The following is a 12,086-nucleotide window of genomic DNA, read 5'->3' as shown; positions in this document are numbered from 1 at the left end:
GTTATGCAATCAACGTTTCTTGATTATGTTTGTTTACAGAAGACATCATACCTCAAATATATCAACAAAATTATGTAGACAGATCTCTTAAAAAGGTCTTTGAGTCAGAGAAAACTTAATTAAATTTTGATAGTGGTCTTGGTTTGCCCCCAAATGTTTTTGCTAATTCTTTAACAGAGCTGGATGGGTTTTTATTTTATTTCTTCTTTAATGTTGTTATCTTATTATATTACAACACGTTGTTACAGAAAAATATCTCTTCTTCAATGTCTTTAACATTGTGAAACAGATTTACAAGCGGTGTTATTTTTGCTGGTGTCACAATAGGCGGTATTAAGACAGTAGGAAATCTGGGTGCCCTCTGTTGGGTGGTGAATGTAATAATCCTTCTAGTTTATAATGTGTTATGTACTATTTTTTTAATATTGCCAGTTTAATAAAACTGTGAAAGTCAAGTTACACGTGAAACCATGTATTTGTATTCATTCCAGTTGTCTAATAAAAAGCACAATAATAAGTTGTTGTTAATTTTAGATTTTTCTTGTAGGATTTCCAGAGATTGAATGGTGAAGTTATATTAAACTATTTATTGGTTAGGTTTCCTTTCAGTTCTTTATTTTGTAAAATTTGCGCCTCAACTCAAAATGACAGCTTTGGTTTCCGATGTCGTTTCACATTTGTGCCGCTAGATGGCGATAAGCACACACAATTTTCTGTAGCAGCCTTGAATGGAAAATGAAGAAGAATCGGTGACTTTAGCGAAATCGGCTAGTTGTTTGTGTGATGCTTTGCCTTGATATTTAGCAAATTCCCAAAAACAGAATCTTTTTGAAAAAAAAAAATTCATGTTGCTGAGGTCAAATTCTCTTGTAAGTATGTATTCTGCCAAATCGATTTCTTAAGTACTTGCTGATAAAACAATTTAATGATAGGCTTCAGGGGCAGCAGTCAGCGTTATTTTGGCTAAGTGGGGCTTTCTTGATCAGGCTGATGCTAATAATTGTGTAGTAGCTCTAGTTATAGACGGCAGTCAGTGCCAAATAAGTCGCGTTTTAATTCGCAAATGAAAAGGGAAAAGACACGATTACAGTGCAGTTTTGAAGGCTGTGTTGACATTACTGGTTGAAGTCACTTGATTCTGATTTATTTTGGGTGAATGTGACACAGCAGTGGTGGGGAAAACCAAACAACGTAATAATAATTGAAAAAAAAGTAAATTTCATTGTAGAAATGTCTTGTTACAAGTGCACATCTTGTATTGAAAATATTACTAAAAGTATTGCTGTTAAAATATACTGAAAAGACAAAAAGTAAAAGATGTATAAAGTAGCAGAAAATAGACATGCATAAAGTTCAAGTACCTCAGATTTGTACTCAGTGCAGTACTTGAGCAAATGGGCTTAGTTACTTTACACCACTGCAAATCAGGTTTTCATTTGTGCTTAACTGTCACCTCTTTCATATCTGATATCTGCACCTCATCTATTGCAATGTGGTCACTTAGTATGTATGTGGGCTGTCTTGACCAGTTAAAGTAAATATTAAAATGATATTAAAAGTCTATTGGTATTGATACTCTACTGTATGCAAACCATGAATTGTTTGTAATACAGAGCAAATGTTATTATTTTTTGTTTGTTTTTATGACCCAGTGTTAAGGTTCATGCACAGCCCTAATTTACTCCAACCTTAACCCTAAACTGAACCTTTAAGCTTGAAATTTATCAGTTGTGCTTTGAGACTATGATGTGGCTCTTTATCTTGCAGCAGTCATGCAGTTTTATTATTGGATGCCGTATGATCAGAGTGTGTATTAATGGATGCGCCTGGAAAAAGGACTAAGTACCGTACAAATAGCCACTGTGTTTTTAAAAGTGATCTAGCAGTAATTTCAGGTTCATGTTATTTCAGCCAGTAATGTGAATGATGAAAGTCTTGCTGTAGTAGTAATAAATGCTTTTAATTACAGGCGTGCAGTGTGGGAAGATGACTTATTTATTTAAATAACAGTTTTGTGGTTATACAATTGGACAGCCTGACTTTGCATTTATGGTTGCAATGCAGTTACTTGTTACTACCTGGGGGAATGATCCCAATTGCTTCTTGGGTCAGCCACAATCAATCAAAGGCTCGTGAATTTTGCAGAGAGTACAATTTTCACTTTTATCCTATGTTGCTCAACTTATGTCCAATGTAAAATATAGTCATTTAGGGATATTGGTTCAAAATTTAATGAAGTATCATCGTTAGATAAAAATTTTATAAAGTTATGAATGTTGTAACCATGTTTGCATTTTCTGGTGTTAAACCCGAGCAGAAACAACTGATCATACAGAATTTTAAAATAAGTATACATTATTCTAATTTAAGAGAGCCTCTTACATAGCTAGCAGCGTATTGTTTAGACAAATGACATGATTTGAGAGAATATTTGTTATGATCAGTTTCAGTTACATTCCATTACAGACTACAGGCCATCTATGGCGACCATTTGCTGTCGTTTTTTTCCTTATTTTATTAACTTGAGGCGTTGGTATGGACTTTATTTTAAGCAGAAAAATACTCATAATACAAGAATATACTGAATATATTTAATACTGAAATTAGCCCAGGTTATGTCCTCATTATGAGACCGTTACGGACGCTATATAAATTACCAGACACAATGCAATGGATGTTGGATGGAAGCGCAATATAAATGCTATATAAATGCAGTCCATTTATGTTTGATGGCTCTTTTAGAGTGCACAAGTCTTGAGACAGTTCAGATTACCATGCTGAATCTTAAATTTCAATGCAAATCAAAGTATTTATATCATCAAGTCATGTAATCAGTTATTTGCAAAGTCATAACACTGAAAAAACAATTTTAACTTTAGCTTTCCTTATGTTTGAAAGAAAAATGATATTGTTAGTGTTCTAAGCAAGAAAAGAAACACTGGTACTAATGAAAAACTCATCACAACACAACTGTGACAATATATTTTACAGAAATGCCATTTAAGTAGTGTATCAGAAGAGTCACATTTAATCTTTGCTTTTTTTAAAGCATGATTCTAATGAACCATGGATAGTTTTTAAAAAATGGTGACTCAGACATTTTGTTCAGCAACAGTTTAGCAAATATGGTGCATCCTGGAAGTATTCACAGCGCTTCACTTTTTCTACATTTTATGTTACAGCCTTATTCCAAAATGGATGTAATTTTTTTTTCCTCAAAATTCTACACACAATACCCCATAATGGCAAAGTGAAAAAAGTTTATAGATTTTTGCTAATCTGTTGAAAAAAATTATGGCATTTACATGTACGTACAGCCTTTGCCATGAAGCTAAAAAATGAGCTCAGGTGCATCATATTTCCACTGATCATACTTGAGATGTTTCTATAGCTTAATTGGAGTCCACCTGGGGTAAATTCAGTTGATTGGACATGACTGCAAAGGCACCCACCTATCTACATATAACGTGCCACAGTTGACAGTGCATGTCAGAGCACAAACTAAGCATGAAGTCAAAAGAATTGTATGTAGACCTCTGAGACAAGATTTTCTTTAGGCATAAATCTGGGGAAGGGTGCAGAAACATTGCTGCTGCTTTGAAGGTCCCAATGAGCACAGTGGCCTCCATCATCCATAAATGGAAGAAGTTAAGATCCACCAGGACTCTTCCAAGAGCTGACCGTCCGTCTAAGCTGAGCGACTGGGGGAGAAGAGCCTTACGTAGTCAGGGAGGTGATCAAGAACCGAATGGTCACTCTGTCAGAGCTCCAGCATTCATCTGTGGAGGGAGGAGAACCTTCCAGAAGGACAACCATCTCTGCAACAATCTACCAATTAGGCTGTATGGTAGAGTGGCCAGATGGAAGCCACTACTTAGTACAAGGCACATGGCAGCCTGCCTGGAGTTTGCCAAAACCATGAGAAACAAAATTCTCTGGTCTGGTGAGACAAAGATTGAACTCTCTGGCGTGAATGCCAGGCATCATGTTTGGAGGAAACCAGGCACCACAACCCTACAGGGAAGTATGGTGGTGGCAGCATCATGCTGTGGGGAAGTTTTTCAGCAGCAGGAATTTGGAGACTAATCAGGATTGAGGGAAAGATGAATGCAGCAATGAACAGAGACATCCTGGATGAAAACCTGCTCCAGAGCGCTCTTGACCTCAGACTGGGGCGATGGTTCATCTTTCATCAGGACAATGACCCTCAGCACACAGCCAAAATATCAAAGGAGTGGCTTCAGGACAACTCTGTGAATGTCCTTGAGTGGCCCAGCCAGAACCCAGGCCTGAATCCGATTGAACATCTCTGGAGAGATCTGAAAATGGCTGTGCACCGATGCTCCCCATCCAACCTGATGGAGCTTGAGAGAATGGATAAAACTGCCCAAAGATATGTGCACCAAGCTTGTGGCATCATATTCAAGAAGACTTAAGGCTGTAATTGCTGCCAAAGGTGTATCAACAAAGTCTTGAGCAAAGGGTGGGAATCCTTATGTACAAGTGATTTCTTAGTTTTTTTAAATTTGTAATAAATTTGCAAAAAAAAACCCACTTTTTTCATGTTGTCATTATGTGGTGTTGTGAGTAGAATTTTGAGGGGGAAAAAGAAATTTACTCCATTTTGGAATAAGGCTGTAACATAAAATGTGGAAAAATGTGAAGCCCTGTGAATACTTTCCAGATCCACTGTAAATTTGTGTTAATCCGCTTTTCTTGCTTTGTCTAAAATTATAGCATTAACTGCATTTATATAAAAAAATTGTAATAGCTGGTTATATAAAACAACTTTACAGTTCTCCCCTTCCTCTCTCATGTTTCATAGGTATCAAAGTCACATATCATCTGATACAGTAGCACAGTAAACACTGCTGGCAGTCCTGTGATCAAAGAAAATAATGTTCTGCAGTTGAAAATGGGAGGTAGCGGCTCCAAATCCAAAGGATTCTGGCCTTTTTCTGGCTCAGGTAGTGGTGATGACACAGCCAAAGATAGCAATGAACACTCACTGGCGAGAATTCGAAGTTTCCCAAATGCAACACCTTTTGTGTTTATAAGACGAAGGTAAATATCATTTTGGCTGCATGTTGATGTATTTGCAACTAATCTCAAACTGAGCTTACACCTGCCATATACACAATGAGTTTACTTTCAAAATGATGGAATACATGTCTGCAAACTGTCCTTGAAACACATTCACACACTGTAAGTTTCCACAGGAATGTTGGTGCTGGAAACCCTGAGAAGCAGCTTTAATTCTTGTTTCATCATTTGTGGAGATAGAATTATTTTTGTGAGCAAGTCCAGTGGTTGTGGGAGCATCGGTAATGACAAGAATGTGCTCCATTGGTATCCAGCACACATCCTTCTGTCTGGGTCATTTCAGACGGGAAACCTGACTGTGGATGCATGAAAGAAGTCTGCAATCATCATGTGTTATTTTTAAGGGAAGGATTGCTGGTTTGGAAATTCTATTTGCCCCACAGGGTCTCATAAAATCCAAATTTTCATCCAAATTAACACTTTCTTTCCAGACTCTTAACAGCTCAGGAAAAAATTCAGTTTGGGAGTCAGACCCACTTTGAGCTGCATTTTCTCCATATTGTAAATCATTACTGCGTTAAAATATCATTAGGCGATTCTTTCAAAGCCACATGCCTTTTATTTCAGCAGAGGTTAGGTATGTCAGCCATGGATTTTTGCTGAAATAAAAATGTTCTTTGAACATCTACAGATGAGGACAAAATTATTAGCCTCCCTATGATATCTAATATTTTATTCCCAAGTGCTTTCTTAACAGAGCAAGGAATTTTCAACACATTGATAAACAACTTAGTTTTATTTTGGGTGTTTACATTATTTTACTTTGCACACAGAAACAAAATAATTTCATAAAAAACAAAAACTATCACAGTCAAAATTATTAGCCGATTATTAGCCGTCCTGATGCTAATAGTCAATTGTGTCCTTTTTGCTGGATAGCAGCCTGCAGTTGTTTGTTGTAGATTTCAGCGGATCTCAGACATGTCTCCTGAGGAATCCCAGTCAGTTCTTCTCTGATGAATCTCTCAACCTCCTCCAGATTTGATGGTCTTCTGGCATGGACCTTGGTCTTCAGTTCAACCCACAGATTTTCAGTGGGGTTGAAGTTGGGGCTTTGTACACGTCAGTCAGTAATATTTGGCCTTCTGGACTTAGTTCTTCACCAGGAGCGACGTAGGTCATTGCTGTGTTGGAAGAAAAAGCACTGATCCACACCCAGTTTTTCTGCTGACTACTTGAGGTTTTCTTTCAAAACCTTCACATATCCTTCTTTCTTTCTGATTCCTTCCATCTTGACAAGATTCCCAGTTCCAGATGCACTGAAACATTGCCACAGTACAATAGTCTCACTGCGATGTTTCACTGTGGGGACGGTGTGCTTTCGGTTATACGCCTCAGCCTTCTTTCTCTCAACAGGTACAACTTCTCTCTGGCCATAGAGCTCTAGTTTTCTCTCATCTAACTAAAGGATATATTTCCTATTGCACTATCTTTATCCAGGTAGTCCATATTATAGTTCAGTCTGTTCTTTGAATTTTTTTTATATTTCTCAGTCCGGTTCTTGACACTTGAAAATGCTGTGTTTACTTTGTATATCCTTTTCCTGAAATTTGTTTTCTCAAGTCTAAACTGATTTTTTTTTAACACTTTCTCAAACCCTTACTGAAGTTTTATACTGTGTGTACTTTGGAAGAGGACTCAGTTTTAACTTGATTTTACAAGTGTTGAGCTTTACCGTGTTAAAACACATTACTGCATAACAGTGGTTTGTGCTATGGTTCAACAAAAAGGCCAGTTCTTGAGGATGCTAATAATTTTGATCCTGGTAGTTTTTGGTTTTTGTGAAATAGTTTTGTTTCTGTGTGCAAAGTAAAATAATGTAAGCATCCAAAATAAAACTAGGATGTTTCGAAATGCTGTGATGAAAATTCCTTGCTCTGGGAAAATCTTTGAAGAAAATGTTGAATTTCATAGGCGGGGCAAATAATTTGGCCCTCATCTGTATAAATTGTATACTATCGAATCAAATAAACTTTTATTGGGTTTAAAATGTACAGGTGAAAAAACAACAATCAAGGCATTATCTTATACTTATGTGGCCATTCAATTTTGGCAAGGAAATCAGCACATGCGCCCTAAAATGGCACGCCCCTTTTTAACCAAATGTTTCTTTTGGGACAGATCAAGTAAAGCAATTCATAAAAAAAAAAACATGAAATTTTATATTTATTAGTAGCTGGAATTCAGGGACAACCTCGGACATAAGTATTATGAGTATTATGAGCTCAGCATCCGGTGTCGCCGACCGAATGGTCCCCCTAAAAAAATCAGTCTGCCTTTTGCATCTGCGCATGCATCGTTAGCAGCAGTTCATGGATTAAAAAGTTTTTGCTTCAAACTGCACTCCAGTCATCATCTATCTGAGTGACAGATATCTGAAGCTTTTGTACAACAATCATTTCCACATAATTTCAGCATTATTTCATCATAAAAGGTGGAGAAAGTGATCAGAACACCGCGGCTAAATGAGCTGGAAGCTGATGCGTTCACTGCACACTGGTCATTTCAAAGCATCACAGAATTTCACAGAGTTTCTGCTTAAAACTGACTTTAAAATGATTTAAGAGGTTTTACTTTATCATCTGATGGTTTAGAATCCCATTAATCCATTAGATTGCCGTGGGTGAAGAGACTCCGTCTCAGACGAGCTGCTGTGGTCCAAAGTGACGCATGTGCAGATGCAAAAGGTGGACCGATTTTTAGGGGCGGACCATTCGGTTTGCAACACCGGTTTATTTTATTTATTTATTTTGTGTGTGCATATAAGGTTGCTTATAAATATGTTAAGAATCACAAGTCAAGGTTTTTTTGGCTTGTTTCTAAAATGTAGTCTCTTATTTTGAGATTGTTTTCAACATCTAAATAACAATGACCAAAGCAATCTAAGCTGTCAAATATCGCCATCTTTTATCATGCACCATATTGACACCTTTATTAGTGGAGATAAGGGTTTTTTTTTGCCATCAGTCTCTCGATAATAACTGATTTGCCTTGTTGCTGCAGCTCTATGTACTTTGATGAAGATGGTGACTTGGCCCATGAGTTCTATGAGGAGACAATCGTGACGAAAAATGGGCGCAAAAAAGCCAAACTGAAGAGGATTCAGAAAAATCTTACACCTCAGGTGAGAACAAGCATCTTAAATTTCAGATTAACTCAGGAAAGTAGAGTCCTGTATTCCAAAACTCATATTTAAGATTGTTATAGCAAATAAACTTAAAGGGCCCTATCTACCATCCGATGCAATGCAGCACACAGCAGAACACCTGCTGTTATGTCCACCAAGGATGCAATAAAATAATCAGCATTTATTTATTATTTGTCTGTCTGTTAGCAGGATTATCTCAAAACTACTGCATGGATTTTGGCAAAATTTGCACCACATAGATATTAGGGCATGGAAGACTCTACTGAATTTTGGAGGTAATCCGGATACGTATTCTGGATCAAGATTTCACTTTATGTAGCCTTTGAAGGATTACGTCAAAACTACTTGACGGATTCTCACCAAATTTGCACCACAGATAGATATTAGCGCATGGAAGACTCCACTGAATTTTGGAGGCGACCCGGATCCGGATTGGTGGGGAGGTGATGGTCTAGTGCAGGGGTGGCCAAGTTCGGTCCTCGAGAGCCACATTCCTGACACTCTTAGTTGTCTCCCTGCTCCAACACACTTGAATCCAATGAAAGGCTCATTAAAAGTCTGCTAACAAGTCTTTCATTGGATTCAGGTGTGTTGGAGAAGGGAGACAACTAAGAGTGTCAGGAATGTGGCCCTTGAGGACCGAACGTGGCCACCCCTGGTCTAGTGGTTAAGCATTGGTCTTGAGACCAGAGGATCCTCGGTTCAAATCCCAGCCTGACCGGAAATCATGCAGCACCCTCACATCAGGGTGAATGTGAGGCATTATTGTAAAGCACTTTGAGCATCTGATGCAGATGGAAAAGTGCAATATGTAAATGCAGTCCATTTACAGTTTACGTCAGAAATCTCTGATTGCTCTTGTTGGTAGCGGTTTTGATATTTCACACTAAGCATCCATGTCTTATACAGAGTAATTGTGCTAATCTGTGCACCCATGGGTGTGTTAGTCTAAAAATGAAATGTGGTCAGGTGCTTCTCTGTTGTGTGGCACCAGAAAGTGACTGCACCACAGACAATCTACACCTTTCTAAACCAGCTAAAAATACCCCTTTTGCCGGCTGAGATGGGGCACACATATTTTGTACTCCGATTTGTGTCTTGACCAGAAAATCTCTTACTTCTGCATTCGTCATCTGTACAGCAGTATACCTAATGCTGGCACACACGTCTTAAAGGGGCGTGACATATGACACAGGTTTATTTGATGTTATGCCGTCAACATGACCATGACTAATGAGGTGACTCCAATTCCTTTGCATAAAGCACCCTATGTGCTAAATTTATAAAATAAATACATACAACCCTAATTCCATTGAAGTTGGGACATTGTGTAAAATGTAAATAAAAACAGAATACAATGATTTGCAAATCCTCTTCATCCTATATTCAGTTAAATACACCACAAAGACAAGATATTTAATAAAAGAGAAAAATAACTGGTGCAACACAGAAATAAGTGCCAGAAAATTTAATAAGGTGCTGAAAGCAAAAATATACAACAGGACTAATGTTTCGATGTGAGAGTCACATCTTCCTCAGGGTCCTGCAAAGACAGAGATGGTACAGCTTAAATACTAATAAGAAGCGGGTGTCCTAATGCTTCCAAAGGGGCATGACCATCTGTCAGACACAACACTCACTCAATTAGTAATCAAACATACTGTCCCAAAACACACAAAACTAAAACCAGACTAAAAAACAATTATTAGAGAAAACAAGTAAATTTTAGATCTTCATTCAGACCAAAAGGTTCCAAGGTGCCTAAAGTGTAAATCCAAAATGCTTCTCTACATAAGAGTTTTTTAATAATATCACCACCGCTGGGTGGAGCTATGATTCTCTCCATCCCCCAAAATTTTAAAGATGCTGGTGAGCCATGACCGGCCTGTTTATAGTGCCTTGCCATGGCATAAGTTAAATTCTGAGTACGGATTGCTGTTTTATGTTCAGCTATCCGTAATTTAAGTTGACGTTTTGTTTGGCCAATACAGTGGTCCCTCGCTACCCACAACTACCCATAACTGTGTTCTTCACTCGGAAAAAGACACCTGCACCGAGGTGTCAGTGGAAAAAGACGTGACAGCGGAGCGGCGCCACAACAAAGAGGCACGATCAGAGGAACTGTGAAATACTGGTCAGTCACTATTAATATTTTCTTATGTGTCCAACCTTGTAGGTTGATCATTAAAATTAAATTTGTTAGTTCTAAAAGCCATCATAATTATTTATAGGAAAATGTTCTATTTTTATTTCTCAAACAAATGTTTGGGCCTGAAAACAGGTTGGTCTTATTTTTCTACTAAGGTTTGAACTTTGAGACTGTTTACACACTAGAGAAAAGTGAGAAAATGTTAATGCCTGTTTGAGAAAAAGTGTATAAAGTGTGTAGTGAGGGGTTGTACAGCCTTAAAACGTCTATAATAATTGTAAAAAATAATGCTGTCTACTTTGCAGATTTCACCTATTGCGGGCTATTTTTAGAACGGAACTCCCGCGATAAACGAGGGACCACTGTATATGCCAATCCACAAGGGCATTTTAAAATGTATACTACATGAGTAGTATTACAATTGATAAATGAAGAAATAGAATATTGCTTACCAGTACGAGGATGAGAGAAACATGAAGCATTAATGGAATTTGAACAATGTGCACAATTACCACATCTGAAGAAACCTTTTGGTGGGCTGGAGGGCCAGGCAGTTGACACTGGAATAATCATATCTGAATGAACAAGTCTATCACGAATATTTCGGGCACGCCTAAATATAAATTTAGGCAGTTCAGCACAGATGTCTTTAAGTGTGGGATCACTCTTCAGATATGATTATTCCTGTCTCAACTGCCTGGCCCTCCAGCCCACCAAAAGGTTTCTTCAGATGTGGTAATTGTGCACATTGTTCAAATAGTTGGACATACCCCAAAACTGCTCACACGTCGCATTATAGACCATGTGCTAAAGATCTTTAAGATAGGGCCCAAAATATGACTAAGAGCCTATTATTCCTGATGATGCTTTTATGAATGGGTCCTCTGTTTCTTTTCATCACTGTGAATAATTTTAATTCTTTTTTGCATCTTTTCAGGGAATTGTAAAGCTTGACCACCCATGCATCCATGTAGATTTTCCAGTTGTCCTCTGTGAAGTCTGACAGTATCTGAGGAGTGTTTTCAGATGTCCTACAGTTTCTCCTATAGCTGGAATGCTGAACTCTCCTTCGAAAGTAACACAATCACTTGACATATTTGATGTCCTTATATGGACATGCTGATGCACTGTGTGTTACAAGCCTCTGCATTTGATCTGGTTTTGGATTGTGTAGAACTAGACACAGAAAAGGTGCAACAATGAGAGCTAGAAAGCTGCCAAGTTAGCAAGACCTACTTTGCTCACAGTCCATCTTTGTGTGCATGGAATCGTGTGTCAGTACAGCAGATGAAATGCAACAGAGTTTTCAATTAACTGCTGCAAAATCTCTTTTGATGTGATTTATTGAGTGTGAGGAGTTTAAAGAAAATGCAACACTGTCTTACTCCTGCCCCTGCAGGAAACTTAAGTGCACAGTTTATGTTTTCATAGCCAATATGACATGTTTTAAATATGCATAAAAATGTAGTCAGACAGATAAGAATTTGAACAGTGACACTTTGAATTTTTGCCTCTGTGCACCACCACAGTGGAGCTGAAATGGCACATTCAAGATGGGATTGAAGTATAGAATTTCAACTTTAATTTAAAGGAGGTCTAAGTAATTGTAAATCTGTCTGTCGATTGATCTGTCTCTCAGTCTATCTGTTGATCTGCATTTATTCTTTTATTAGTTAAGTTTATTTC

The 12,086-nt window shown here is 37.8% G+C and overlaps 1 protein-coding gene across 1 annotated transcript; it reads left to right on the top strand.

Annotated features, from left to right (window-relative positions):
- Positions 1-739: 739 nt before the first annotated feature.
- Positions 740-11,793, top strand: tusc2b (tumor suppressor 2, mitochondrial calcium regulator b). Its single transcript, XM_034166471.1, has 4 exons — positions 740-869; positions 4,826-5,064; positions 8,107-8,227; positions 11,338-11,793. The coding sequence occupies exons 2-4, from the start codon at positions 4,916-4,918 to the stop codon at positions 11,401-11,403; spliced, it is 336 nt and encodes a 111-aa protein (XP_034022362.1). The 5' UTR covers positions 740-869; positions 4,826-4,915; the 3' UTR covers positions 11,404-11,793.
- Positions 11,794-12,086: the final 293 nt, after the last annotated feature.

Source organism: Thalassophryne amazonica, chromosome 3, assembly GCF_902500255.1.
Source record: "Thalassophryne amazonica chromosome 3, fThaAma1.1, whole genome shotgun sequence".
NCBI classification, from domain to species: domain Eukaryota; kingdom Metazoa; phylum Chordata; class Actinopteri; order Batrachoidiformes; family Batrachoididae; genus Thalassophryne; species Thalassophryne amazonica.
Note: the sequence above shows the minus strand (reverse complement) of the source record. Positions and strands in the feature narration are given on the sequence as shown.